The sequence below is a fragment of the Budorcas taxicolor genome, chromosome 14 (assembly GCF_023091745.1).
Source record: "Budorcas taxicolor isolate Tak-1 chromosome 14, Takin1.1, whole genome shotgun sequence".
Lineage (NCBI taxonomy): Eukaryota > Metazoa > Chordata > Mammalia > Artiodactyla > Bovidae > Budorcas > Budorcas taxicolor.
In genome coordinates this window covers 46942016-46967871 of record NC_068923.1, presented here as the reverse complement: position 1 = coordinate 46967871, position 25856 = coordinate 46942016, and the positions used below count along the sequence as shown (strand labels likewise).

General features: G+C 42.6%; 1 protein-coding gene across 1 annotated transcript in view; it reads left to right on the top strand.

Moving 5' to 3' along the window:
* Positions 1–241: 241 nt before the first annotated feature.
* Positions 242–25856, top strand: part of SLCO5A1 (solute carrier organic anion transporter family member 5A1) — a 142625-nt gene continuing 117010 nt past the window's right edge. The window contains exon 1 of the mRNA XM_052651859.1: positions 242–1142. Coding sequence (XP_052507819.1) covers positions 242–1142 — 901 coding nt within the window. The remainder of the gene's footprint in view (positions 1143–25856) is intronic.

The window sequence follows — 25856 nt, the reverse complement described above, 5'->3', positions numbered from 1 at the left end:
ACCGCGCGGACCCCTGCCCTCCGGGGCACGCGGCTGCGGAGCCTCGGGGCCACGACTGCGGTCAGGATGCACTGGGCACCTCCCTGCTGGTGAGGATGCCCCACAGCGCGGCTCTGCATCGCCAGCCCCGGTCCCTGGTGGGCACGACTGCCTGGGCCCGGCTTCAGCCCCTCGTGCCGGTGGATGCAAAGCGCCGGAGTCCTTGAGTGCGATCGGCGACCGAATCTGAATTCTGAGAGCCATGGACCGAGGCGGTGGGCTGGAGCCCCAGGCGGGAGAGCCACAGGAAGCGCGCGCCAGGGTAGGAGCTGTCCAAGAGAAGAGCGAACCCGAATCCTTCAGGTCCCAGAGTTTACCCGCCCTGAACAGCGCCTCCTGCCCGCCAGATCTGAGTCCCGCGAGCGAAGAAGGCTCTGAGCCCGCCCCCAGCCATCAGGAGTTGAAGTCAGACCCCTACCCGCCGGCCCCCAGCCCCTCCGCGCCGTCTACTTCGGCAGAGACGGCAGGACTGGCGGAACGTCGCCACCGGGTGGAAATCGCCAAAACCATGTCGGTGTCCTCCACTCTGGCCATGCTCCAGGGCAGGAGGTGCCTCTACGTGGTCCTCACCGATTCCCGTTGCTTCCTGGTTTGCATGTGCTTTCTAACCTTCATCCAGGCGTTGATGGTCTCCGGGTACCTGAGCAGCGTCATCACCACCATCGAAAGGCGCTACAGTCTGAAGAGCTCCGAGTCGGGGCTGCTGGTCAGTTGCTTTGACATTGGGAGCCTGGTGGTGGTGGTGTTCGTCAGCTACTTCGGCGGCCGCGGACGGCGGCCCCTGTGGCTGGCCGTGGGGGGTCTCCTCATCGCGGTGGGGGCTGCCCTCTTCGCCTTACCTCACTTCGTCTCGCCGCCCTACCAGATCCAAGAGTTGAACGCCTCCGCCTCCAACTACGGCCTGTGTCAAAACGGCAACTCCTCGATCAAGGTGGAGCCCCCCACCTGCCTGAAGGACTCGGGTGGCAACGACCACTGGGTCTACGTGGCTTTATTCGTGTGCGCACAGATTCTCATTGGAATGGGCTCCACACCTATTTATACCCTGGGACCAACCTACTTAGATGACAATGTCAAGAAAGAAAACGCATCGTTGTACTTAGGTAAGCCTTTCCTGCCCTCTCACCTGAGCTTGGACTCAAAAACGGAAAAGAAGAACTTTCTTTCACATTTAGTTGATGGTAGATACTATAGAGAATATATGGTGTTATATAATTTATATAGGTATACTTTAAGCAGTAAGCTTCTGTTTGCTTTTTGAGCCTGCCTGTGGTGTGTTTTCAGTTCTGAAATTAAACAGTTGAGAGTTCTGTGACTTTTAAGACTCACACTTTACACTGGACTTTTCCCAAGTAATACAGACTTTCACTGTGGAGTAGTGCTTCTCTTTCTTGCTGCCTGTCTTTGGAAAAGCTCTAGTCTATCAAGTTTATCTTCTCAAAGGGCTCAGGAAGGAATAGAAGTAACTGGTGTGTGAAGTGAGGTTATTGACAGCTTTCATCCACTGCTACTTCTTCTTCCTGCCTCCAACAGCAGGAAGTACCCAGACTATAGGAAACAGGCTATTGTCTCTGTATCTGTATTTCTTACATATTGTCTGCTTCACTATTAAGAAAAAAAACTTCAGTGATATCGAATGACTAGGTTATCTTTATGCAGAAGCAACCTCACAGGTTGAAAAGTTTATCCAAAGCTGTTTTTATTGTTGGTTTGAAGACCCTCAGTTCCATGGAATTGGGAGAATAATGATTACTATTTTCTGAAAAGCAGTCACCGGTGGACAGTGAAAGGGGAATGAAAGTGATACTCAACAAAGAGGGCTATGCTTTTTCCTCAGGACAGCTATTGTCTTTAGAGGATGTTGCAGCCCTTTTGTAGTCCCCAGTAACTGGCCCAAGTAAAGTGTTTTATAATTTGTTGTTATCATGAAATGCAAGAGAAAGAAATTTTTATTCAGGCAGGGAGGAATAGTTTGCTTGTTTTTAATTTTTTACTTTTGGCCCGTGATGGGTCTTGGTTGTGGTGCATGCGGGCTTCTCATTGTGGTGGCTTCTTCTCTTGTTGGGGACACTGCAGGATCTTAGTTCCCCCACCAGGGTTTGAAACTACATTCCCTGCATTGCAAATTGGGTTCTTAACCACTGGACCACCAGGGGAGTCCCTTGCTTGTTACTTTTGCCTCCATGTTTTCTAACATTTATTATGACAAATTTTCAAACGTACAGAAAAGTTGAAATAGTAGTATAGTGAACATTAGTATATCCAACCACCTAGATTCAGTAATTGTTCATTATTGTCATGTTTGCTGTTTCAACCTGTGTGTGTTTGTGTAGAATATATATATATATGTATATATATTGGGTGGGAGGTTAAGACTTTTGAAAGTAATCGTGGGTCCCTTTAAGCTTCAGCACGTGTCTTCTGAAAATAAGGACATTCTCTTATATAACTCAGGAGCTTAAATACCCTATGAAAGTAACTTCCATTGATTATCAAAGTCCAGTCCACATTCAAATCTTCATTGTCCACTCAGTGTCTCTTTTAGCTATGTATTTTTTTCAAACCACGAGCCAGTCAAGATTCATTCAATCACTGCATTTGGTTGTTTGCTTTCTTAGCGTTTGATAAACTAGAAAACTGTGTCAACTTTTTTCTGTTTCTACTACACAGACTTTTTGAAGTGACAAGGCTAATTTGTGGAATATTTTACATTCTAGAGTTATCTGATTATTTTCTTGTGGTACACTTATCTCGTTCCTCCATGTTCTATATTTCTTGTAAACTGAAAGTTCAGTCTAAATGTGTAATTCAGTTCAGGCAAAATGTTTTTGGCCAGACTCCTTCATAGGTCGTGGTGTGTGTTTTCTGTTAGATGCACCTGGCCATTCACTAGTGTTGTTGAGTTTAATCACTTAGTTGAGTTAGTTGATTGGCAGGTCTTCCCACTGTAAACATATGTTTCTCTCTTTGAAAACAACCAGCAATCTTTAGAGTGACATCTTGACTCTGTAAACATGCCAACTGTTATCTTTCTGATCTCTTCCTTCCATTTATTTTGAAAACTTGGGTCTCCCACCCACTTCTAGGTACCACTGACACAAATCTGCTTCATGAAAAACACAGGCAGAGCCCCACACAAACAGAGAATATCTGCTGTCAGAGCCCTGAGATTTAACTTTTCTGGTAGTGGTTGCCTCCCAAGAAGGGAGGGACTTCTCTGTTGGCTCAGATGGTAAAGAATCTGCCTGTAATGAGGGCGAACTGGGTTTGATCCCTGTGTTGGGAAGATCCTCTGGAGAAGGCAATGACAACCCGCTCCAGTATTCTTGCCTGGAGAATCCCATGGACAGAGGAGCCTGGTAGGATACAGTCATGGGGTCTCGAAAGAGTCGGACATGACTGAGCAACACTTTCACCAAGAAGGAAACTAGCAAGTGCATATTCAGTGCTGAGCAACTGTGCTCCTTGTGGGAAGACCAAAAAATGAGACACAAGCCCAGCATCTGAGGTGCTTTCGATGTAATGAAGAAATATTTCCAGTTTAAGGTAATATCTAAAGTGACATGTGAAAGGGGAAGAAAGTCCTACAGATGGGATTTGCTCCCACCTCCCCCGACCCTCCTCCTCCTCTTCTTCATTTAGATATTGACTAATAATCATTTTTTGGGAAAACGTCTTGATGCCTGCCTTCGGATACATTCTTGGTGTAATTCGTAGGAGTTCTGCTTTGTATTAAATGGATCTTGATAAAAGCTCCAGTGGTTTCAGTACCAGGAATCTTACCTGTGTTATTTCATCTAATGTTCTCAGTGGCCTTAGGAGATGGGAATTGTTTCCCCTTTTTTTATGAATGAGGAAACTAAGGCCCAGAGAACTTAAGTGACTTGGTATGGGTGTCAAACCCACACCGTCTGACCCCAGACCCCTTGAACTTCTGAAAGCCCACTGAAACCAAAGAATGGGTCACATTCAGTAGGGTTCTGAATGGTGTAGAAGGATGCAGAACTGGCTTAACGTCCTCAAGACATAATTAAAACAAGACCATTCTTTAGACCTTTAAAGCAGGTTTTAAAGGTTACCTCCATGCAAATTTAAATCAGGGGGACTGCTATCTTCTTCCCTGGTACTTCAGAATCCGCCTGTAATGTGGGAGACCTGGGTTCAGTCCCTGGGTTTGGAAGATCCCTTGGAGAAGGGCATGGCAACCCACTCCAGTATTCTTGTCTGGAGAATCCCCATGGACAGAGGAACCCCCATGGCGGGCTACAGTTCATGGGGTCACAAAGAGTTGGACACGACTGAGCGGCTAAGCATACACACTATCTTAGCACGTGAGCAGCGTTAACCTGTTATGACATGGAATAAATAACTAGGTGTATATTGTTGTGATTTTCTGCAAAACTGTTCTTCCGTATTACCTTGTCCACTCCCTACCCATTTCTTAACTTTTGGTCCGTCTTTCTAACTGATAACAACCGCAGAATAAGGGGCGAGGAAATAAAAGCAGGTAGCAGGTTAGTAATTGCAGCTGGGACCAAAATCTGAATTAAGTACAAATCATTGAAATGGAATGTCGATATATACCTTAATCTTTTGAAAGTTTTGGCATTAACATACTGGCAGCTTTCCATGTAGAAGCGATGTGGTTGTAGACGTGACCCAGCAATCTTTACACACGTTCAGTGCCCGAACTTCTGCAAGGAGAGAGGTTCAGTGCCGACCTGGAGCATAGAGAAAACTTTGCAGGTAGGAAGAAGTAAGGCTAGCAACTGCATCATGATTTGCGATTGGATCTTAAGGAGAGAGAAAATGTGACCTTTGGCAAGGCACAAAATTCATGAATCAAACAGGGAAAAAAGAAAGAATGACTAACCAGGTAGGAAAAGGGGGAGAAAAAAAGATGCTTTTCTAAAACAGAAAGCCACAATTCCAACTGAATGATTTTCAGGATAGGTGATGGTGGGCCATGGGCCGGCCATTGGCCAGGCGGTGTGAGGGCAGCCACTCCACCTCCCTGGCGTGTCGGCTGTCACTTCAGACCACAGACAAGGGTCAGAGTCTACACAGTGCCTTAGAAAGAGCAGACCAGGAGGCAGCTGACTTATATTTCAGTCTGGCTCTACCAAACTAAAATACAGTTTGGTCAAGAGACTTTAGACAAATTCCTTAACTTTTCCAGCTTCTGTTTGCACTTAGGGCTTATTTCATTTGTTTCCTGCGTGGTGATATTTTTTTTAAATTTATTTATTGTTGACTGAAGGATAATTGCTTTACCATATTGTGTTGTTTTCTGTCATACATCAACATGAATCAGCATAGGTATACATATGTCCCCTCTCTCTTGAACCTCCCTCCCACTTTCCACCCCATCTCACCCCTTCTCATTTGTCACAGAGCCTGGTTTGAGTTCCCTGAGTCATACAGCAGTTCCCACTGCTGTCTGTGTTACAGATGGTAGTGTATACATTTCCATGCTACTCTCTCCATTCATTTTACCCTTTCCTTCCCCCTCTGCTCTGCACTGTGATATTAAAAAAAAATGTTTTATTGACAAAGGTCTTTCCTTTTATTAAAAAAAATTCTTTCTTTCTTTATTTTAGGCTGTTCTGGGTCTTTGTTGTTAAGTGCAGGCTTTCTCTAGTTGGGGTGATGAGGGGGCTACTCTCTAGTTGTGGTGTGTGAGCTTCTCATTGTGGTGACTTCTCTTTGCAGAGCACGGACTCGAGGGCTTGCGGGCTTAATAACTGAGGCACGCGGGCTCAGTAGTTGTTGTGCTAGGGCCTAGTTGCCCTGCAGCATGTGGGATCTTCCGGGTAAGAATCCACCATACTACCAGGGAAGCCCCCTCACTGTGATATTTTGAGGACCAAATGGGATGACCTGTGCAAGCACTGTGCCAGCAGCACTGCAGTGTGTTAGAGCTGAATTCAAACTCATCCTACAGAGTGAGCAGAGTGAGGAGGAGGAGACAGTCTACTCCGTTTGTGTCTGGAAGTGTTTAAACATGCCTCTTTATAATTGGGAAGAAGGAAAGAACCATCAGGTAGGAAATGAGAACACCGAGAAATCACTCCTTATACATTGTACAAGACAATCCTTCTCTTTCTTGTCTGTCTTTTTTTACATTTTGAATATTTAAAATATATTCAAAATATGTAGAATATTGGCTTTATTGTACAATATATCCTTGTAGTTTATTTTACACATAATAGTTTGCACCTCTCAATCCCCTACCCCGTTATTGTCCCCTCCCCACTGGTCACCACTAATTTGTTCTTTATATCTTGTGAGTCTGTTACTTTTTTTTCTGTTATAATCACTAGTTTGTTGCATTTTTAAGATTTCCCATGATAAGTGACATCATACAATATTTGTCTTTCTTTGTTGGACTTATTTCACTTAGCATAATTCCTACCCTGGTGGGTCAGACTGTAAAGAATCTGCCTACAATGCAGGAGACCCAGGTTCTACCCCTGGGTTGGAGAGATCCCCTGGGGAAGGAAATGGCAACCCACTTCAGTACTTATGCCTGGAGAACTCCATGGACAGAGGAGCCTAGCGGGCTGCCATCCATGGAATTGGAAAGAGTTGGACACGACTGAGCAATTTTCACTTGGAGGATGGACCTCCAAGTCCATCCATGTTGTTGAAAATGGTAAAGTTTTTTTCTTTCTTATGGCTGAGTAATATTCCATTGTATGTGTGTACCGCATCTTCTTTATCCATTCATCTGTTACTGGGCACTTACATTGCTTCCATACCTTGGCAGTTATAAATAATGCAGCTATGAACATTGAGGTACATGTATCTTTCTGAATTAGTGCTTTTGTTTCTTTTGGATATATACCCAGGAGTGGAACTGCTGGATCATAAGGAAGCTCTATTTTTAGTTTTTTGAGAAACCTCTATACTGTTTTCCACAATGTCTGTACCAATTTACATTCCCACCAACAGCATAGGAGGGTCCTCTTTCCTCTGTACAGGAAAATCTTGATCAGTGTTTGGAAAATGTTATATTCTGATTAGTTGCATTTTCTGAAGCTCCAAGGTTTTACTGCCAGAACTTTCTGCTTGGCAACCTTTGACGACTATCGCTCTTTAACATATGAACATTTATGTAATGTATATTTGTGCTTACTATAATGTAACAAAAGCTCCTTTGAAGTCTGAAAGCCTGTGGTGTCCCAAGTTTACCACTGTGTGTCTTCATTGTCCACCTTGACTGTACAGGATGTTGTTGAGAAAGAACTGAAAGTGAAAGTGAAGTCGCTCAGTTGTATCTGACTCTTTGTGACCCTATGGATTGTAGCCCGCCAGTCTCCTCCATCCATGGGATTTTGCAGGCAAGAATACTGGAGTGGGTTGCCATTTTCTCCAGGGATCTTCCTGACCCAGGAATGGAACTCTGGTTTCCCTCATTGCAGGCAGACTCTTTACCCTCTGAGCCATCAGGGAATCCCGACAAGCAAGAACTGGTTCCAAATTTGGTTCCAAATTGTGAATAAATTAAAAAAAAATCAGAAGTATTAATAATTTTATTATTTTAAAATACATTTTTTTTTCCTTTAGCCACGGACTTTATTGTTTGAATATTTGCAGCTGTCATTCTATATACAAATTTTAATTTCTTCCAGAACTCTATATTCCGTATTTCTAGGTCACTTCACTTTCCATTTTCTGCCACATTTCCATCAAGAAGTATTTCCCCAAATCACAGTCTGCCTGGTTGTATGTTGTTGTTGTTCAGTTGCTAAGTTGTATTCGACTCTCTGTGATGCCATGGACTGTAGCCTACCAGGCTCTTCTGTCCATGAGATTTCCCAGGCAAATACATTCTTGATGCTTCTTCTTCTTCTTCTTCTTCTTTTTTTTTTTTGACATTTATTTAGTCTTTTAAAAGTAAAATGAGCTTGAAATTAATTAAATTCTATTTCATCAAGATTTTAGCGTTGAATAAACATATATATGTGTGTTTATGACTGTCTCTCTCCGTCTATCTGGCATAGATTGCTCTTTCTGAGTATGAAAACCCTTAAAGCTATCTTTTTAAAATATGTAATTAGAAAAAAGAAAAGGAGTTGCTTCTTCAAAACATTGTCTAGAAAATCTTCATTTGTTTTTAGTGATGTTTTATTAGAACAGTCTATGTCTCTATATAAGATTTTATTTATAGTCATAAAAACAATGAAAGACACACATACGTATCTTTCAACTCAGTGTTCCTTAGAAATATATAACCAAATGTATCTGTTCTTTGCTAGTTAGGGAGTTATTCATCATGAACAATAGGCCAGCTCGGGTAGGTGGTCAAGGGCCATCGAGCCTTCCCTGGTGCCAACTTCCTCTCTCTGCCTGCCCAGCCCTTGTTAGCAGAGGCTGTTGCACCTCAGGCATCCCACCTGTCCCCTAGAGAAGGAGAACGTGGAGGAGGCAGTGTCCATTTACTCTTGAGGATGTCCCACTGGCCAGAATGGAGTACCTGGCCTCTCCTAGCTAATAGGATTTTGGGGAAGGCAGGCTTTAGATTTTCCAGTCTGTGTGGGAGAGGAGGGCAGGTAAGATGAGCGTGGCAAGAGTACTGAGTGACCTCTAGTTACATCTCCCATCCTGGTCACATGCTCCCTTCTGCCTTGGTAGCTAGAGATTTCAGGCCTTTTCCCCTCCATCACTATATTTTTATTTATTTATTAAAAAATAATTTTATTTATTTATGATTTGGCTGCACTGGGTCTTAGTTGTGGCACATGGGATCTAGTTCCCTGACCAGGTATTGAACCCTGGCCCCCTTCATTGGGAGCTTGGAGTCTTAGCCACTGGACCACCAGGGAAGTCCCACTATATTTTAAATAATATACATTTTTAAAATTTATTTTTTGGCTACACTGCTCAGCATGTAGGATCTTAGTTCCCCAGCCAGGGGTTGAACCCCTGTCCTCTGCATCCCTGCATTGGAAGCGGGGTATCTTAACCACTGGACTACCAAGGAAGTCCCTGACCCTTTTATATATTACTATTTTTTGGCTGTGCCATGAGGCATGTGGGATCTTGGTTCCCCAACCAGAGACCAAACCTGTACCCCCTGCATGGGAGGCTCAGAGTCTTAACCACTAGACCTCCAGGGAAGTCCCTCTGCTGATCACTATTAATAACCTCTCTTAAGTATCTTATAGCGTGAGCTTTCCAGATCTTTTTGTTGGGATTTTGAAAGGACATAATAAATAGCACCTTTCCCCTTCACTTGAGTTTTGAGCTAATTGAGAAATAAGGAGTAAAAACATGGGAGCCGTAGAATCATGAAAGTGACGTTGAAAATGTAGTTCATATCTTTGTGCACACAGGCTTTTTAGTAATCCCACCATTACACAGACATACCCAACCAGCTACCAGTAATGCTGACCCTCATCCACATGGCACTCCTGGGTCTCCCCATGTGAGTGGGGGGACCAGGAAGGGGTGGTATAGACGAGTCTTGTGCCCACAAGTAGCAGGGTGGAATTTTTACTCCCTGTGCGCAAACTCACTCCCAAGAGATAAAGAAAAGGAGATGATCTGAGCACCCCCAGTTTATTTTCAAATTCATCCGTCACATTAATCCCCTGCTGCTTTCCCGGGGAGGAGCAGTGATGGGGGAGTCTGGTGAGCCAACAGAGTAAAGATCATGTGAACACACAGTCTAAGACTTTGAACTGGGTATTTGTTCTGCTTTAATTTTGCTCATCTTGTTTACAATGTGTTCATCTTTGTAAGCCACACACAATCCCTTGGGGAAGTAGGCTCTGTACAGATCATGAATAAATAAAAAAATAATCTCCACTGGAAGCTAATACGAGGGAGAGGGATTTGAGGCAATGATCCGGAACGCCTGGAGGAGGAATTACTGGGATGGATGCAGTGCAGAGCTGTGAGCACAGCTGGGCATCGGTGGCTGTGGCAGCTCCTGGCTAGGGTGTTGGTGAGTTTCATGTATACCTGGGGCAGTTCATTTGTGGGTACATCTTCTGCACCCTGGCAGTTCCTGAATTTACATCAGCTGCCTGGTGGCTACCTTTGGCCTCTTAAGAAAAATTAGACATCTAAGATGCTGATAAACTTCAGATTTTACCTGAAAAGCAGAAAGGTTTCCTGCATCACTGAGGAAAAGGTGGTGGGTGCACCTTGATTTAATTCAGCCCACTTGCCAACAGCAGAGAACAGTCTTTGTAGTAGTATTCATGATCCATCCTTCACATTGCTATGAATTCTTTTATCTCTGTCCTTCTGAAACTTTAAGGTGTGTATGTGAATCACCATGGTGTCTTTTCAAATGCAGATTCTGCTTCTGAAAGTCTGGGGTAGGACCTGTGACCCTCATTTTTAACATGCTGCCAGGTGAGGTCAGTGCAGCTGGTCCAGGGGCCCTGTTTTGAGCAACAAGGGTCTAAAGACCACAGATCTTTGACTCTTTTCACAAGTGAAGGGTCTCCCTCTGGGCTTGGGGTTGGAGCCACTGTTGCTCCAAATGCTGCTGATTGAACTTCTATTTTATCAGAAAGAACCCTACCTTCTCTTACTGCATTTGTAAAAGCAAAATGTCAGTTTGGGGTGTTTCATAAGTTGTGGCTACTCTTTTGAATTCCATCGTGATCACTGCTGAGTCCACTGAGAGAGTGGCTTGGGACAAAAGATGTTCATTTTTCTATTAACTTTCTTTTCTTCTTACCACCCTGGAGACTCAGGGTGGACAGGCTTCTCTGTGTCAGTGGAACTCTGCTTGTCAGAGGCAAGTGTGAGCTCTACAAACCCAGGTGAGCTCACTTTATAAGGCCCTTTGGTAGGGGAAAAGCAAACAAACCCACACACTTGGCTCTGCTTTTTAAACCATCTAGAAATTTTAGCAGTGAATTGGGAGTTTGGTGACCGACAGATACAAGACCTGGGTATTTTGGAGATGGTTTTGGAGGCTGGAGGTCAGCAATTTGCCAAAGGTGATCAGGCAGAAAAGGGGTGGGCTGAACTGGCTGGCTGACTTTTCTCCTGCAGTGATAGACAAGCCAGAATGTGTCCTAGAGATCATCTCATTCAGGCTTATTTGTAAAAACTGATCATTTGACACATGAGGGAACCTGGACTCCAAAAGCAGAAGGGATCTGTGCTATGGAAAACTCTGTGGAATTTCTTCAAAAAGTAAAAATATGACCCACTTCTTTTTAAAAATTATTTCATTTTTGGCTGTGCTGATTCTTCGTTACTATAAAATTATTTCATTTTTGGCTGTGCTGATTCTTCGTTACTATGCAAGGGCTTTCCGCTAGTTGCGGGGAGTTGCGTTGCGCGGGCGTCTCATTGTGATGGTTTCTCTTGTGCTTCCCAGGCTCTAGAGCGCAGGCTCAGTAGTTGTGCCACATGGGTTTAGTTGTCCTGCAGCATGTGGGATCTTCCTGGACCAGGCATCAAACTGGCGACCCCTGCACTGCAGGGTGGGTTCTTAACCACTGGACTACCAGGGAAGCCCCTACTGTCTACTTCTGGGTATACAGCCACAAGAATGGAAAGCAGGATCTGGAAGAGATATTTGCACACCCACTTTCATAGCAGCATTATTCACCATAGCCAAGAAGTGGAAGCAGCTCAAATGTCCATTAGATGGATGAATAGACAAAAAATGTCTTATATACATATAATGGGATGTTATTCAGCCTTGAAAGGGAAATGCTGACATGTTGAGAACATCTGTTAAGTGAGATAAGACAGTCCCCCAAAGACAAATACTGTATAATTTGACTTTTCTGAGGCATCTAAAGGGCTTCCCAGGTGGCACTAGTGGTAAAGAATCTGCTCGCCAACACAGGAGACATAAAAGACACAGGTTTGATTCCTGGGTCAGGAAGATCCCCTGGAGAAGGAAATGGCGACCCACTCCAGTATTCTTGCCTGGAGAATCCCATGGACAGAGGAGCCTGACAGGTTACAGTCTATGGAGTCGCAAAGAGGCAGACATGATTGAGCAAAGAGCGTGATGATGAAGCATCTAAAATTCACAGAGACGGAAAGGAGAATCTCAGATTCACAGAGACGGAAAGGAGAATGGAGGGGGGCCTGAGGGGAGGGACGGGGAGCTAGTATTTAATGGGTATAGCATTTCAGTTTTGCATGATGGAAGGTTCCAGCAGTCTGTTGCGCAGCAACCTGAATATACTTAACACTACTGAACTGTACACTTAAAATTAGTTATGATGGTTAAAAAAAATAAAACATGCAGAGATTTGCCCAGATCATTCAGCCAACTTGTTTTGAGTCTGAACTGACTTACAGATTATAAACTAGTCTGTATAAAAAAATCATTACCAAGTAAATGAAAATTTGGAGAAGTCCATGTCCTTGGAGGATGAGTTAGTTCTCCCCGGCCTATGCCGTGTTCTACCACACGTAGGTTGACGTGTGTCTGTATTTCAACTATGGGAGTTTTTTTTCCAAGGGTGTGGGAATTTCAAGCCATTCCTGTGGGCATCATTTTGTTTTATTTTTCCTTTAGCCACTGACTTTATTGTTTGAATATTTGCAACTATTATTCTACACAAGGGTTAATTTCTTACAAGACTCTATATTCCGTATTGCTAGGTCACTTCACTCACCACTTTATGCCACGTATCCAACAAGAAGTATTTCCCCAAATCAGTCTGCTTGATTGTGTGTTGTTGTTCAGTTACGAAGCTGTGTTCGACTCTTTGCGATACCTGCCAGCCTCATCTGCCCATGGGATTTCCCAGGCAAGGATACTGTAGCGGAATGTGGCCATCATCTTAGAAAGAAGGAATAGAGATCCCAGAAGAGAGGAGGAGGTAAAGTGAATTTTAGAGTAGACATTTTAGGCATGAAGCCTTCAGAGAGAGATGAAGGTGATGGAACATACCTGGGTGTTTAGATTGTTCTCTTGGGCTTCTCTGGTGGCTCAGCAGTAAAGAATCCACCTGCAATGCAGAAACTGCAGGAGATTCAGATTTGATCCCTGGGTAGGGAAGATTCCCTGGAGGAGGGCATAGCAACCCACTCCAGTATTCTTAATTGGGAAATCCCAGGGACAGAGGAGCCTGGTGGGCTACCGTCTATAGAGCTGGACATGGCTGAAGTGACTTAGCGCGCAGGCACTTGTGTCTTTTGGGGAAAATATTCGGAAATTGAGGCTTGGGTCCGTGCTGTCGTATTCTGGGTCCTGCTGGAGCTGGTGCTCTCATTTTCCTGGTCTAGAGAAAAGAAATGGAGATTTCACCGCTGTCTGGTCCTCCTCCTCTGGGATCATTCTCGGCATCCAGGCATTATATGCTCTGAATTCAGCTCCCATGGAAAGCTGCATAGGTTATAGGTCCTTCTGAAACAGTGGTTTTCAACTTGAGGTAATTCCTCTTACTCCTGGTGGACACATCTGTTAGTGTCTGGAATCAGTTTTGGTGGTTACAATTTGGAGGAGGCCTAGTGGCATTTAGTGATATTTTGGCCCATGTTGCTGCTGAACTTCTTATAGTGCACAGGACAGATCCCTCGACAAGGAATTACCTTAAAAAGAATGGTCACTAGTGATGCTCTAAACTTTTTTCATCTTAAGCATTCAAGTTATAATATTATGTTATTTTGTGTTTCTTTTATCTTGGGACTGGAAATAGAAATCTCCAGGTCATTGAATTAGAAAACACTGAAGGGATGGAGGAGACTCAGGGAAGACACGGCTTTGTAAATAGGAAGGCCTTTTAGCAAACAGGGATTCCCTGGTGGCTCAGACAGTAAAGAGTCTGCCTGCAATGCAGGAGACCCAGGTTTGATCCCTGAGTTGGGAAGATCCCCTGGAGAAGGAAATGGCCACCCACTCTAGGAATCTTGCCTGGAAAATCCCATGGACGTAGGAGCCTGGTAGGCTACAGTCCATGGGGTCGCAGAGTCAGACATGACTGAGTGACTTCACTTTCTAGCAAACAAGAGATGGGAAATACATTGCTACATCATTACCCAGTAGATAGCATAGTATCTGTACTATATTTTATATTAGATCATGGGAGATACTATTGTTATTTAAAATGTCATTAAGTTGTGTCTGACTCTTGTGAGCCCTCCAGGCTCCTCTATCCTTGGGATTTCCTAAGCAAGAATACTGGAGTGGGTTGGCATTTCCTTCTCCAGGGGATCTTTCCAGCTCAGGGATCAAACCTGCATCCTGCATTGGCAGACGGATTCTTTACCACTGAACCACCTGGGAAACCTGGGAGATATTAAAGTGTGGCATAACAGATTATTTTTAGCGGGTGTAGAAACATGAAAGGGTTCATGGTTTTTATTGTGACTTTACTTCCCGTCAGTTTAAAAGTTTTTTTCCTTTTGGTTGCACCCACTGGCTTTTGTGATCTTAGTTCCCCCAAATGGGGATTGAACGTGAGCCACAGCAGTGAAAGCTGGCAGTCCTAACCACTGGAGTATCGGGGGATTCCCTAAAAGTTTTTACCTTATAGGTTTTCTGCACACAGTTTTGGAGTTGAGACTATTGTAACCTTTGAAGTGGAAATGATGTGTGTGTGTGTGAGCATGTATGTACTAAGGGGGTTGATATGTCATTTCCCCCTCTATCTGAGATCTGTTTCAAAGGATGGTGGATTTAGTAAAAGAAAAACATTGACATGGGGAATTCTGGACGACTCTAAAGCAATTAATCAGCATTTAAAAGCAGAGCTCACCAGCTGAATAATTAGATGTCACGAGGAGATGTAGGGTAGATTTAATGAGGGATTTAAGACCTAAAATTTCTCTGAAAAATAAATGAGAGCTTAATTAACTAAAAAGAAAAAAGCTTTGGTATGGTTTCATAAATGGGATCTAACAAGAGCTATTTTTGAATGTTTGAGGATGGCAGGCATTGTGTTAAATGCATTATCATCTTATTTTATCCTCAAAACAAGTCTATGTGGCAGGTGCAATTTTTCACCTTTTTTATTGTGAGTTTAAAAACACATAACATTAAAATTACTATCAACCTTTTTAACGTGTACAATTTAGTAGTGTTAAATATATTCCAATTGTGCAGCAGATCTCTAATTCTTTTTCATTTTATAATATTGAAATTGCATACCCACTAAACACTAATTTCCCTTCTCTTCAGCCCTTGGCAACCACCTTTCTACTTTTTGTTTTTATGGTTTTGACTAGTTTAGCTATTATATCATTTACTTACACACTGTTTCTCCTTTTGTAACAAGCTTAATTCACTCAACATAATGTCCCTGAGGTTTATCCATGTTGTAGTATATGACAGAATTGCCTTATTTTCTCAGGGCTGCATAATATTCCATTATATGTGGATACCATGTTAAAAAAAATACTTGTTGATGGACACTTGGGCAGCTTCTACTTCTTGGCTATTATGAATAATGCTGCTATGAATGTGAGTGTGCAAATATCTCTTTGAGATCCTTATTTAAATACTTTTGGGTATATACCTAGAAGGGAGATTGCTGGATCTGCTGGATTGCTAGCTCTGCTTTTCACTTTTCGAGGAACTTCCATACTGTTTTCTGTAGTGGCTACACCTTTTCATGTTCCCACCAATAGTGTGTAAGTGTTTGAACTTCTCTGCTTCCCCACCAGTACTTGTTATTTTCTGTCCTTTTGATAGTGGCCATCCTTAAGGGTATGAGATGTTATCTCATTATAGTTTTGATTTGCATTTCTCTAATGATTAGTAATGTTAAACATCTTTTTATGCCAAAGCCTTTGACTGTGTGGATCACAGTAAACTTGGAAGATTCTGAAAGAGATGGAAATATCAGACCACCTGACCTGCCTCTTGAGAAACCTATATGCAGGTCAGGAAGCAACAGTTAGAACTGGACATGGAACAACAGACTGGTTCCAGATAGGAAAAGGAGTACGTGAAGGCTGTATATTGTCACCCTGCTTATTTAACTTATATGCAGAGTACATCATGAGAAATGCTGGGCTGGAAGAAGCTCAAGCTGGAATCAAGATTGCTGGGAGAAATATCAATAACCTCAGATATGCAGATGACACCACCCTTATGGCAGAAAGTGAAGAGGAACTCAAAAGCCTCTTGATGAAAGTGAAAGAGGAGAGTGAAAAAGTTGGCTGAAAACTCAACATTCAGAAAACGAAGATCATGGCATCTGGTCCCATCACTTCATGGCAAATAGATGGGGAAACAATGGAAACAGTGTCAGACTGTTTTTTTGGGCTCCAAAATCACTGCAGATGGTGACTGCAGCCATGAAATTAAAAGGCGCTTACTCCTTGGAAGAAAAGTTATGACCAACCTAGATAGCATATTAAAAAGTAGAGACATTACTTTGCCAACAAAGGTCCATCTAGTCAAGGCTATGGTTTTTCCTGTGGTCATGTATGGATGTGAGAGTTGGACTGTGAAGAAAGCTGAGCACCGAAGAATTGATGCTTTTGAAATGTGATGTTGGAGAAGACTCTTGAGAGTCCCTTGGACTGCAAGGAGATCCAACCAGTCCATCCTAAAGGAGATCAGTCCTGGGTGTTCATTGGAAGGACTGATGCTGAAGCTGAAACTCCAATGCTTGGGCCACCTCATGAGACGAGTTGGCTCATTGGAAAAGACCCTGATGCTGGGAAGGATTGAGGGCAGGAGGAGAAGGGGATGACAGAGGATAACATGGCTGGATGGTATCACCGACCTGATGGACATAAGTTTGGGTAAACTCTGGGAGTTGGTGATGGACCGGGAGGCCTGGCATGCTGCAATTCATGGGGTCGCAAAGAATTGGACACAACTGAGTGACTGAACTGAACTGAACTGAACTGAACATCTTTCCATTTGCTTATTGGCCATTTGTATATCTTCTTTGGAGAAATGTCTGTTTAAGTTTTTTGTGATTTTTAAATCAGATTACTTTTTGTTATTGTTAACCTATAGTAGCTATATTTATTCTGAATATCAAACTCTTATCAGATATATGATTTGTAATTATTTTCTTCCATTCTGTAGGTTACCTTCTCACTCTATTGATAGTTTCTTTCCATGTGCAGATGTTTTTAAGTTTGCTGTAGTCTCATTTGTCTATTTTATATTTTGTTGCCTATGCTTTTGGTGTTATATCCAAGAAATGATTGTCAAATATAATATCTTAAAGTTTATCTCCTATGTTTTCATCTAGGAGTTCAGTAGTTTTAGGCCTTACATTTAGGTCTTTAATGCAGTTTGGATTAATTTTTGTGGCAACCCACTCCAGTATTCTTGCCTGGAGAATTCCATGGACAGAGGAGCCTGATGGGCTATAGTCCATGGGGTTTCAAAGAGTTGGACATGACTGACTGACTAATTTTATTTAAGTCTTTAATGCATTTTGGATTAATTTTTGTGTACAGAGTAAGGTAAAAGTTCACCTTCACTCTTCTGCATGTGGATATTGAGTTTCCAAAATCATTTACTGAGGAGGCTATCCTTCCCCATTGTGTAGTCTTGGCTTCCTGGTTGACGCAGCTACTTTTATTTTTCACATTTTATAGATGAGAAAATCAAAGTTAAATAGTGTACTCACCCTGAGAAAACCATAATCTAAAAAGGCACAGGTACCCCAGTGTTCATTGCAGCTCTATTTACAATAGCTAGGACATGGAAGCAACCTAGATGTCCACCAACAGATGAATGGATAAAGAAGTTGTGGTACATATACACAATGGAATATTACTCAGCCATAAAAAGAAATGAATGTTTTTCTTTTTAAAAAATTATTTTATTGTTTGCAGTTATTTAAGTTTTCCTGAGGGTAAATACCTAGAATTGCAATTGTTGGTTTTAGATAAGGTTCCTTTACAAGGAGCCATGAAATGAAATTTTAGTGTTATCACATTATAGCATTATAGTTTTTTTTTTTTTACTATTAGAAAATTTATTTATTTATTTGTTTTTTCAGTTCTGTACAAAGAAATGAATTTGAGTCAGTTCTAGTGAAGTAGATGAAACCTAGAGTCTGTTATACAGAATGAAGTAAGTCAGAAAGAGAAAAGCAAATATTATGTGTTAATCCATATATATGGAATCTAGAAAAATCATACTGATGAACCTATTTGCAGGGCAGGAATAGAGACACAGTCATAGAACAGACTTGTGGATGCAGTGGGAGAAGGAGGGGGTGGAGCAAATTGAGAGTGTAGTATAGAAACCTATACATTACCATATGTAAATAGATAGCTAGTGAGAAGTTATGGAAGACAGGGAGCTCAACCCAGTGCTCTGTGACAACCTAGAGGGGTGGGATGGGGTGGAGGGTTGGGGGGAGAGATTCAAGAGGGACGGGACATATGTGTACTTACGGCTGACTCACATTGTTGTATGGCAGAAACCAACACAACATTGTAAAGCAGTTATCCTTCAATTAAAAATAAAAAAATAACAATGTGCTTAAGGAAAAGTGGCAAAACCAGCACTCAGGGTCAGTGTTCAAAGCCTGAGCTCTAAATATTGACATTAGGGAGGAGGGAGGGGAGAAGAACATTTATAAGTTTCTGATGTAACTTTGGCTTAGTTTCTTAATTTTATTATGTATAAAAGAGATGAGGAGGCAAGGTTAGTGGCTTCTTAGATTCCTGTTGCCTTTTCAGTTCTTTTGTTCTGTGCTTCATTCAGCCTGGCTTAATATGATCTTTTTTCAACAATTTTATTTCTTTTTTAATTGGTGGAAAATTGCTTTACAATTTTGTGTTGATTTCTGCTGTACAACAGTGTGAATCAATCATAATTTTATATATATATATATATATATATCCCTTCCCTGTTGAGCTTCCCTCCCCTTTCCCCCTCCCCTTAATATGATCTAGTTCTGGAACTTGGGACTTAGATCTGGAGAGGAGTTATAGCCTGTTTTGTTTTTCTTGAGCCATCGGAAGTGAGTCTCTTGGGCACTTCCTCCACACCCTGGTGACTTGAGTGATGTCGCCATGTGACAGCTGTCTACAGGGAGTCAGACAACCCTTTTGCTCCTTTTCCAGGGAGCTGTGTATTACCTGATGATATTCAGACTCTTCTTCCTCTCCTGGAGGTTATGATGCCTTGTGAAACTGTCACCCCGGAAAGATGCTAATCCCTGTTACCTAATATAACCTGGGAAGAAGGCAGGTGCAGGTTACTCTTGCTTAAAAGTAAAGACCATACTCATGTAATTAATATTTTCAGCAGGATGAAATTACATAATTTGCAAGTGTCTGAAATGGACTTGTGTTGTTCCTGATTTTCTAGCATGTGAACTTGTGAGACTTCTTAGCTATAATACTTTAATAATAATAATAATAATAATGACTCTAATAATAATAGGTTTCGGTCTTCTTAGGTGTTTTCCTGATCTTTTTGGCCGTGAGTTCTTATGAAGAACATAGAAGTTTTAAGATGCTTTTTAAAAAAGAATGTATATATGTATATAACTGAGCCACTTTGCTATATAGCAGAGATTGGTACAACATTGTCAATCAACCATACTTCAATAAAAAAGATTTTTTTAGTGAGGAGAGGGGAGAAATTTAAGTGAACAGGACTGTGAAGTGAATTCTAGATCTAGCATTCTGGCTGTAAATCAGCCTCTGATCAGTGTATAAAGAGGGACTGATAATCCTAGTTTGCAAAGTGTCTTTGATTTACTAGGCAGAAGATTTGCTGTTATTTTGTCTAGAAATGTGCTTATGTCCCTGGTGTTTAATTTCAGCTGGAAGGGGAAACTTTTCTAATTTGAACTGCATTTTAATGGCTTTCCTTTAGGTGGAGGGCCACAACAGCTTTTAGCAAGATGCAAAATACTTCATGAGATAAATCTGAAAAGTTTCCTGTAAGAAAAGACTTGCTTAAAAAGTATATATTGGGATAATGATTCTGAAATTTGGGTTTGCTGGTCTTTAAGATGTCTCTTTAAGATGTCACTTGTTCCTCGGAAGAAAAGCTATGACCAACCCAGACAGCATATTAAAAAGCAGAGACATGGCTTTGCCAACAAAAGTCCATCTAGTCAAAGCTTTGGTTTTTCCAGTAGTCATGTATGGATGTTAGAGTTGGACTATAAAGAAAGCTGAGCATGGAAGAATCGATGCTTTTGAACTGTGGTGTTGGAGAAGACTCTTGAGAGTCCCTTGGACTGCAAGGAGATCCAACCAGTCTGTCCTGTAGGAAATTAGTCCTGAATATTCATTGGAAGGACTGATGCTGAAGCTGAAACTCCAATACTTTGGCCACCCGACGTGAAGAACTGACTTGAAAAGACCCTGATGCTAGGAAAGCTTGAAAGCGGGAGGAGAAGGGGATGACAGAAGATGAGATGGTTGGATGGCATCACCAACTCAATGGACATGAGTTTGAGCAAGCTCTTGGAATTGGTGATAGACAGAGAAGCCTGGTGTGCTGCAGTCCATGGGGTCGCAAAGAGTCGGGCCACGAATGAGCGACTGAACTGAACAGAACTGAAGATGTCTCTGGTTATTTCATTCTTGTAAAACTCACAAAAGAAGTTAGTTTTCATTTCTTTCATTAGGATTGATGGAAAACAGTGGTAGCTAAATGCAAGGACAGAAGAGAGATGGGTGATTATGTTACAGTTGCTGGATTTAGTTTTTTGGCCGTGCAATATTCTCCTTTATACATTCTTTCTTTCCTGTTCTAGAGCCACTGCTGTCAGGGAGAGGCCGGGGGACTCTCACATGGATTTTCACTGGATGCTTAATTTATTCACCTGTGTGAAGTATCGTTCCACTTTGCATGCATGACTAATTTAGGGCTTAAACCTTCCAGGTCATCCAGTCTTGGAGAAATTATAAACCACATATAGGGATCAATTTGTAATTTGACACAAATTCATCTGTAATTACAGACGTAAATTTGATCACATTACAAACCTTTCAGGACCTTAGTAAAATAAACCAGTGTGACCACACCAGAACACTTCTGATTTAATCTATGATGATTTTTTTAAAGGCTTAATTGGGGATTGGAGCAGTGGGAGAGGAGAGTCACTATATTCTGTATACTGTACTCCTAAAAACTAACCCTAAAAAGTGACTCCTGGTCCCCAAGGAATTTGCAGTATAGTTTGACTATTTAACACTATCTATTCTGAACAATTTAAGATGATCTGTGAGCTGTGTTACCTCCAGTAACTCTACTAACATCTCAGAGTTTCCATTTTCCAATTTGTAAATTGATGCAATTGAATTAGAGTGTCTTGAAGGGTCTTCCTGGACTATGCTTTCTGATTTCTTCTGAACCTCTGTGGTGTAGATCCTGAAGTTAGCATATTTGAGGCAGTTGAATCTTATACTTAAAAGTGTGGCTATTGGAGCCAGGCTGCTTGGACTTGAATCTGCCTCTGCCAGGGCACTTCCCTGGTGGCTCAGATGGTAAAGTGTCTTGCTTACAATGCAGGAGACCTGAGTTCGATTCCTAGGTCAGGAAGATCCTCTGGAGAAGGAAATGGCAACCCACTCTAGTACTCTTGCCTGGAAAATCCCATGGACAGAGGAGCATGGTGGGCTATAGTCCACTGGGTCGCAAAGAGTTGGACACGACTGAGCGACTTCAGTTTCCCTTTCTGCCAGGGCCAGGGGTTTAGCCTGGGACAGGATCTGTGGCCTCTGTCTCTTTAATCCCAACCTCTGTTAACACTGGATCATTGTGAGCTAGTGGGTTTCCCTGGTGGTTTAGATGGTAAACAATCTGCCTATAATGCAGGAGATTTGGGTTTGATCCCTGGGTTAGGAAGACCTCCTGAGGGGAATGGCTACCCATTCCAGTATTCTTGCCTGGAGAATTCCACAGACAGAGGAGCCAAAGAGCCTGGTGGGCTACAGTCCATGAGATCACAAAGAGCAGGACATGACTGACTGACTAACACCTTCTCTTTTGTGAGTTAATGTGTGATGCACTTAAAACAGGACCTGGCCTGGCATGCAGTTAAATGCTCAAAGTGGGCTGTCACTATTAAAAATAAAATTAGTTCTGCTTGGGAAGAGTGATGTGAGCCTTCGTTGTGGCTGGCAGGGCACAGCATCCCTGGGTTTGTTCTGGACAGGTTGCTGCACTGACTGCTGCTGCTTGGGCCAGCATGTGTTAGCTGGCCCTGAGCAGGTGGGCAGAGGCACATACATGGTTCCTTTATATCAGGGTTTCCGGGCTGGGCAGCACCTCTCCTGGAGTCACCCACCCTCTGTCCCAACTCTCCATAGGCATGCCTGGACTGGTGTGCTTCAGGCACACAGATCTGCAGGGTCTGTAATCTCCCCCAGAAAGTAAAGAGTGACTACAGGGAGAAAGAAGACAAGGCTTTCGGGTTATTAATAGCTTCCTGACAGGAGGCTCTTGCTATCGGCTTCAGATAATTGTAATGGGAGCTGTTGGCTATAATCAAGTTTAATTGCTAAGGAGCGCAGGGAGGTAGCCTGAAGCAAGTATGCTCTTGGGCTGTCTGTGCTTTTTCTGTCCTGTTCTAGACTTAAGAATCTCTGATCAGGTCTCCAACCGGCAAGTTCTGGTGACTACTGAGTCTTATGTGGTTCCTGGAGTGGACCTATGACTCTCCCGGGTAGTCATCCACTTCCTCATGTCTTGGCTCACGTGGTTTATTCTAGACTGGAAGGTGGAATAGATTATATAAAAATACAGAGAGGGACTTCCCTGGTGGTCCAGTGGGTTAGACTTCAAGCTCCCAAAGCAGGGGGCCTGTGTTCAATCCCTGGTCGGGGAACTAGATCTTGCATGCCACAACTAAAAGATCCCATGAGGTGCACCTAAGATCTGGAGCAGCCCAATTTAAAAAGATGCAGAGAGCTGATGCCGGGGAAATACAGAAACGGCCCTGCTTGTTCTCCTCCGCTCATAGAGCATGACCTGTGATCACATGAGTGTGTGTGTGTGCGTGCGCGTTAGAGCTGAGGGTGTAGAAGAAAAGACATAAGCCATTGCTTTATACTGTCTTCCAGAGATAGAACCGTCCCTTGATATTACTAGAGTCGGAATGTTTGTGTTTCTTCTAATCCCGTGTTTTTTTATGGTCAAATGATATTATACAGATTATTATCCAAGCCTCTTGTTTCTTCTCTCTCTCTCTCTGTAGTAAGGTTTATTGCCTGTGGCCTCACATTCAGAGTTGGCTTGGACAAAGAAAGGAACCAGAGGCCTAATGAATTGATTCTTCTATATTTAATTACACTTCCAAAAGATCTGGCCTGAAAAGTTGAAAAGGGTGATGTTCTAAGTAAAGTTTGGATTCCTATCGATGAACTCTGTGACTCTGTTCATTGTGGTCGAGTTATCAGTATTTGTTATTGTGTGAGTTTCTTCTGACTGACTTGAAGAACCGGCACCAGCTCCTTCTCTATCCACTTTTAAGGCTTTTGGCTGCAATAACACCTGGCAAGTGTTATCTAATCTATATAGATTAGAAGAAACACAAACATTCCGACTCTAGTAATATCAAGGGACGGTTCTATCTCTGGAAGACGGTATAAAGCAATGGCTTATGTCTTTTCTTCTACACCCTCATATAATTATACACTTTGCAACACCATGGGGTTGCAAAGAGTTGGATACGACTGAACTGAACTGAATAATTTGATTAGTCACAGTTCAAACTTACTCCCAAGTCTGTGGGTTTCCACTGGGACCCTCCATAACTCTTTGAAAATGAAACTTCATTGGTTGTTTATTACCCTTTGCTTTAATTTACTCCTACGGATTTAAAGTCTTTTGATGGCTCTAATGCTAGTCAATCTGAATTAATGTTTCAGAGAAGATCCGAGAATGCCTACAGTCAAATGCGTACTAGGGTTATTATATTTCCTCTGTGTGTGTGTGTGTGTGTGTGTGTGTGCTCGGTTGTGTCCGACTCTTTGCCACCCTGTGGACTGTAGCTTGCCAGGCTCCTCTGTCTGTGGGATTTTTCAGGCAAGAATACTGGAGTGGGTTGCCATTTCTTCCTCCAGGAGATCTTCTTGACCCAGGGATAAAACTTGCGCCTCCTGCATTTCCAGCATTGCAGGCAGTCTTTTACCACTGAGCCATTGGGAAAGCCCTATTGTACTTACTTAAGTGCTAAGTGAAAGTTGCTCAGTCCTGTCCGACTCTTCGTGACCCCATGGGCTATATAGTCCATAGAATTATCCAGGCCAGAATACTGAAGTGGGTAGCTGGTCCCTTCTCTAGGGGATCTTCCCAACCCAGGGATTGAACCCAGGACTGCCGCATTGTGGGCCGATTCTTTACCAGCTGAACTACAATCAGTTACTCAATAAAACTCCATTTTTTTTTTCTAAAAGGGACAGATAGTTTATTGCTAGTTTTATCATCTGATTTGTTATGATTTTATTTCTCTTTTATATTCTTTTTTTTAGAGATTTTGCTGAAATGCTTTGTGTGAATATAATTAGAAAGTTTTCACTGGTTTCTTCAAAATAAATTGCCAATATGTTAATATAGGCTTAGCTGGATCATGGAAAAAGCAAGAGAGTTCCAAAAAAACATCTAATTCTGCTTTATTGACTATGCCAAAGCTTTCGACTGTGTGGATCACAATAAACTGTGGAAAATTCTGAAAGAGATGGGAATATCAGATCACCTAACCTGCCTCTTGAGAAATCTGTATGCAGGCCAGGAAGCAACAGTTAGAACTGGACATGGAACAACAGACTGGTTCCAAATAGGAAAAGGAGTACGTCAAGGCTGTATATTGTCACCCTGCTTATTTAACTTATATGCAGAATACATCATGAGAAATGCTGGGTTGGAAGAAACACAAGCTGGAATCAAGATTGCCGGGAGAAATATCAATAACCTCAGATGTGCAGATGACACCACCCTTATGGCAGAAAGTGAAGAGGAGCTAAAAAGCCTCTTGATGAAAGTAAAAGAGGAGAGTGAAAAAGTTGGCTGAAAACTCAACATTCAGAAAACGAAGATCATGGCATCTGGTCCCATCACTTCATGGCAAATAGATGGGGAAACAGTAGAAACAGTGTCAGACTTTATTTTTTTGGGCTCCAAAATCACTGCAGATGGTGACTGCAGCCATGAAATTAAAAGATGCTTACTCCTTGGAAGAAAAGTTATGATCAATCTAGATAGTATATTGAAAAGCAGAGACATTACTTTGCTGACTAAGGTCCATCTAGTCAAGGCTATGGTTTTTCCAGTGGTCATGTATGGATGTGAGAGTTGGACTGTGAAGAAGGCTGAGCGCCGAAGAATTGATGCTTTTGGACTGTGGTGTTGGAGAAGACTCTTGAGAGTCCCTTGGACTGCCAGGAGATCCAACCAGTCCATTGTGAAGGAGATCAACCCTGGGATTTCTTTGGAAGGAATGATGCTAAAGCTGAAGCTCCAGTACTTGTGGCCACCTCATGCGAAGAGTTGACTCATTGGAAAAGACTCTGATGCTGGGAGGGATTGGGGGCAGGAGGAGAAGGGGACGACCGAGGATGAGATGGCTGGATGGCATCACGGACTCGATGGACGTGAGTCTGAGTGAACTCCGGGAGATGGTGATGGACAGGGAGGCCTGGCGTGCTGTGATTCATGGGGTCGCAGAGTCGGACATGACTGAGCGACTGAACTAAACTGAATGTTTTATAGTGAAAGTGAAAGTTTCTCAGTCTTGCCCAACTCTTTGTGACCCAGTGGACTGTACAGTCCATGGAATTCTACTGATGTGGGTAGCCTTTTCCTTCTCCAGGGGATCTTCCCAACCCAATAATTGAACCCAGGTCCCCTCATTGCAGGCAGATTCTTTTCCAGCTAAGCCACAGTGGAAGCCCAAGAATACTGGAGAGGGTAGCCTACCCCTTCTCCAGCG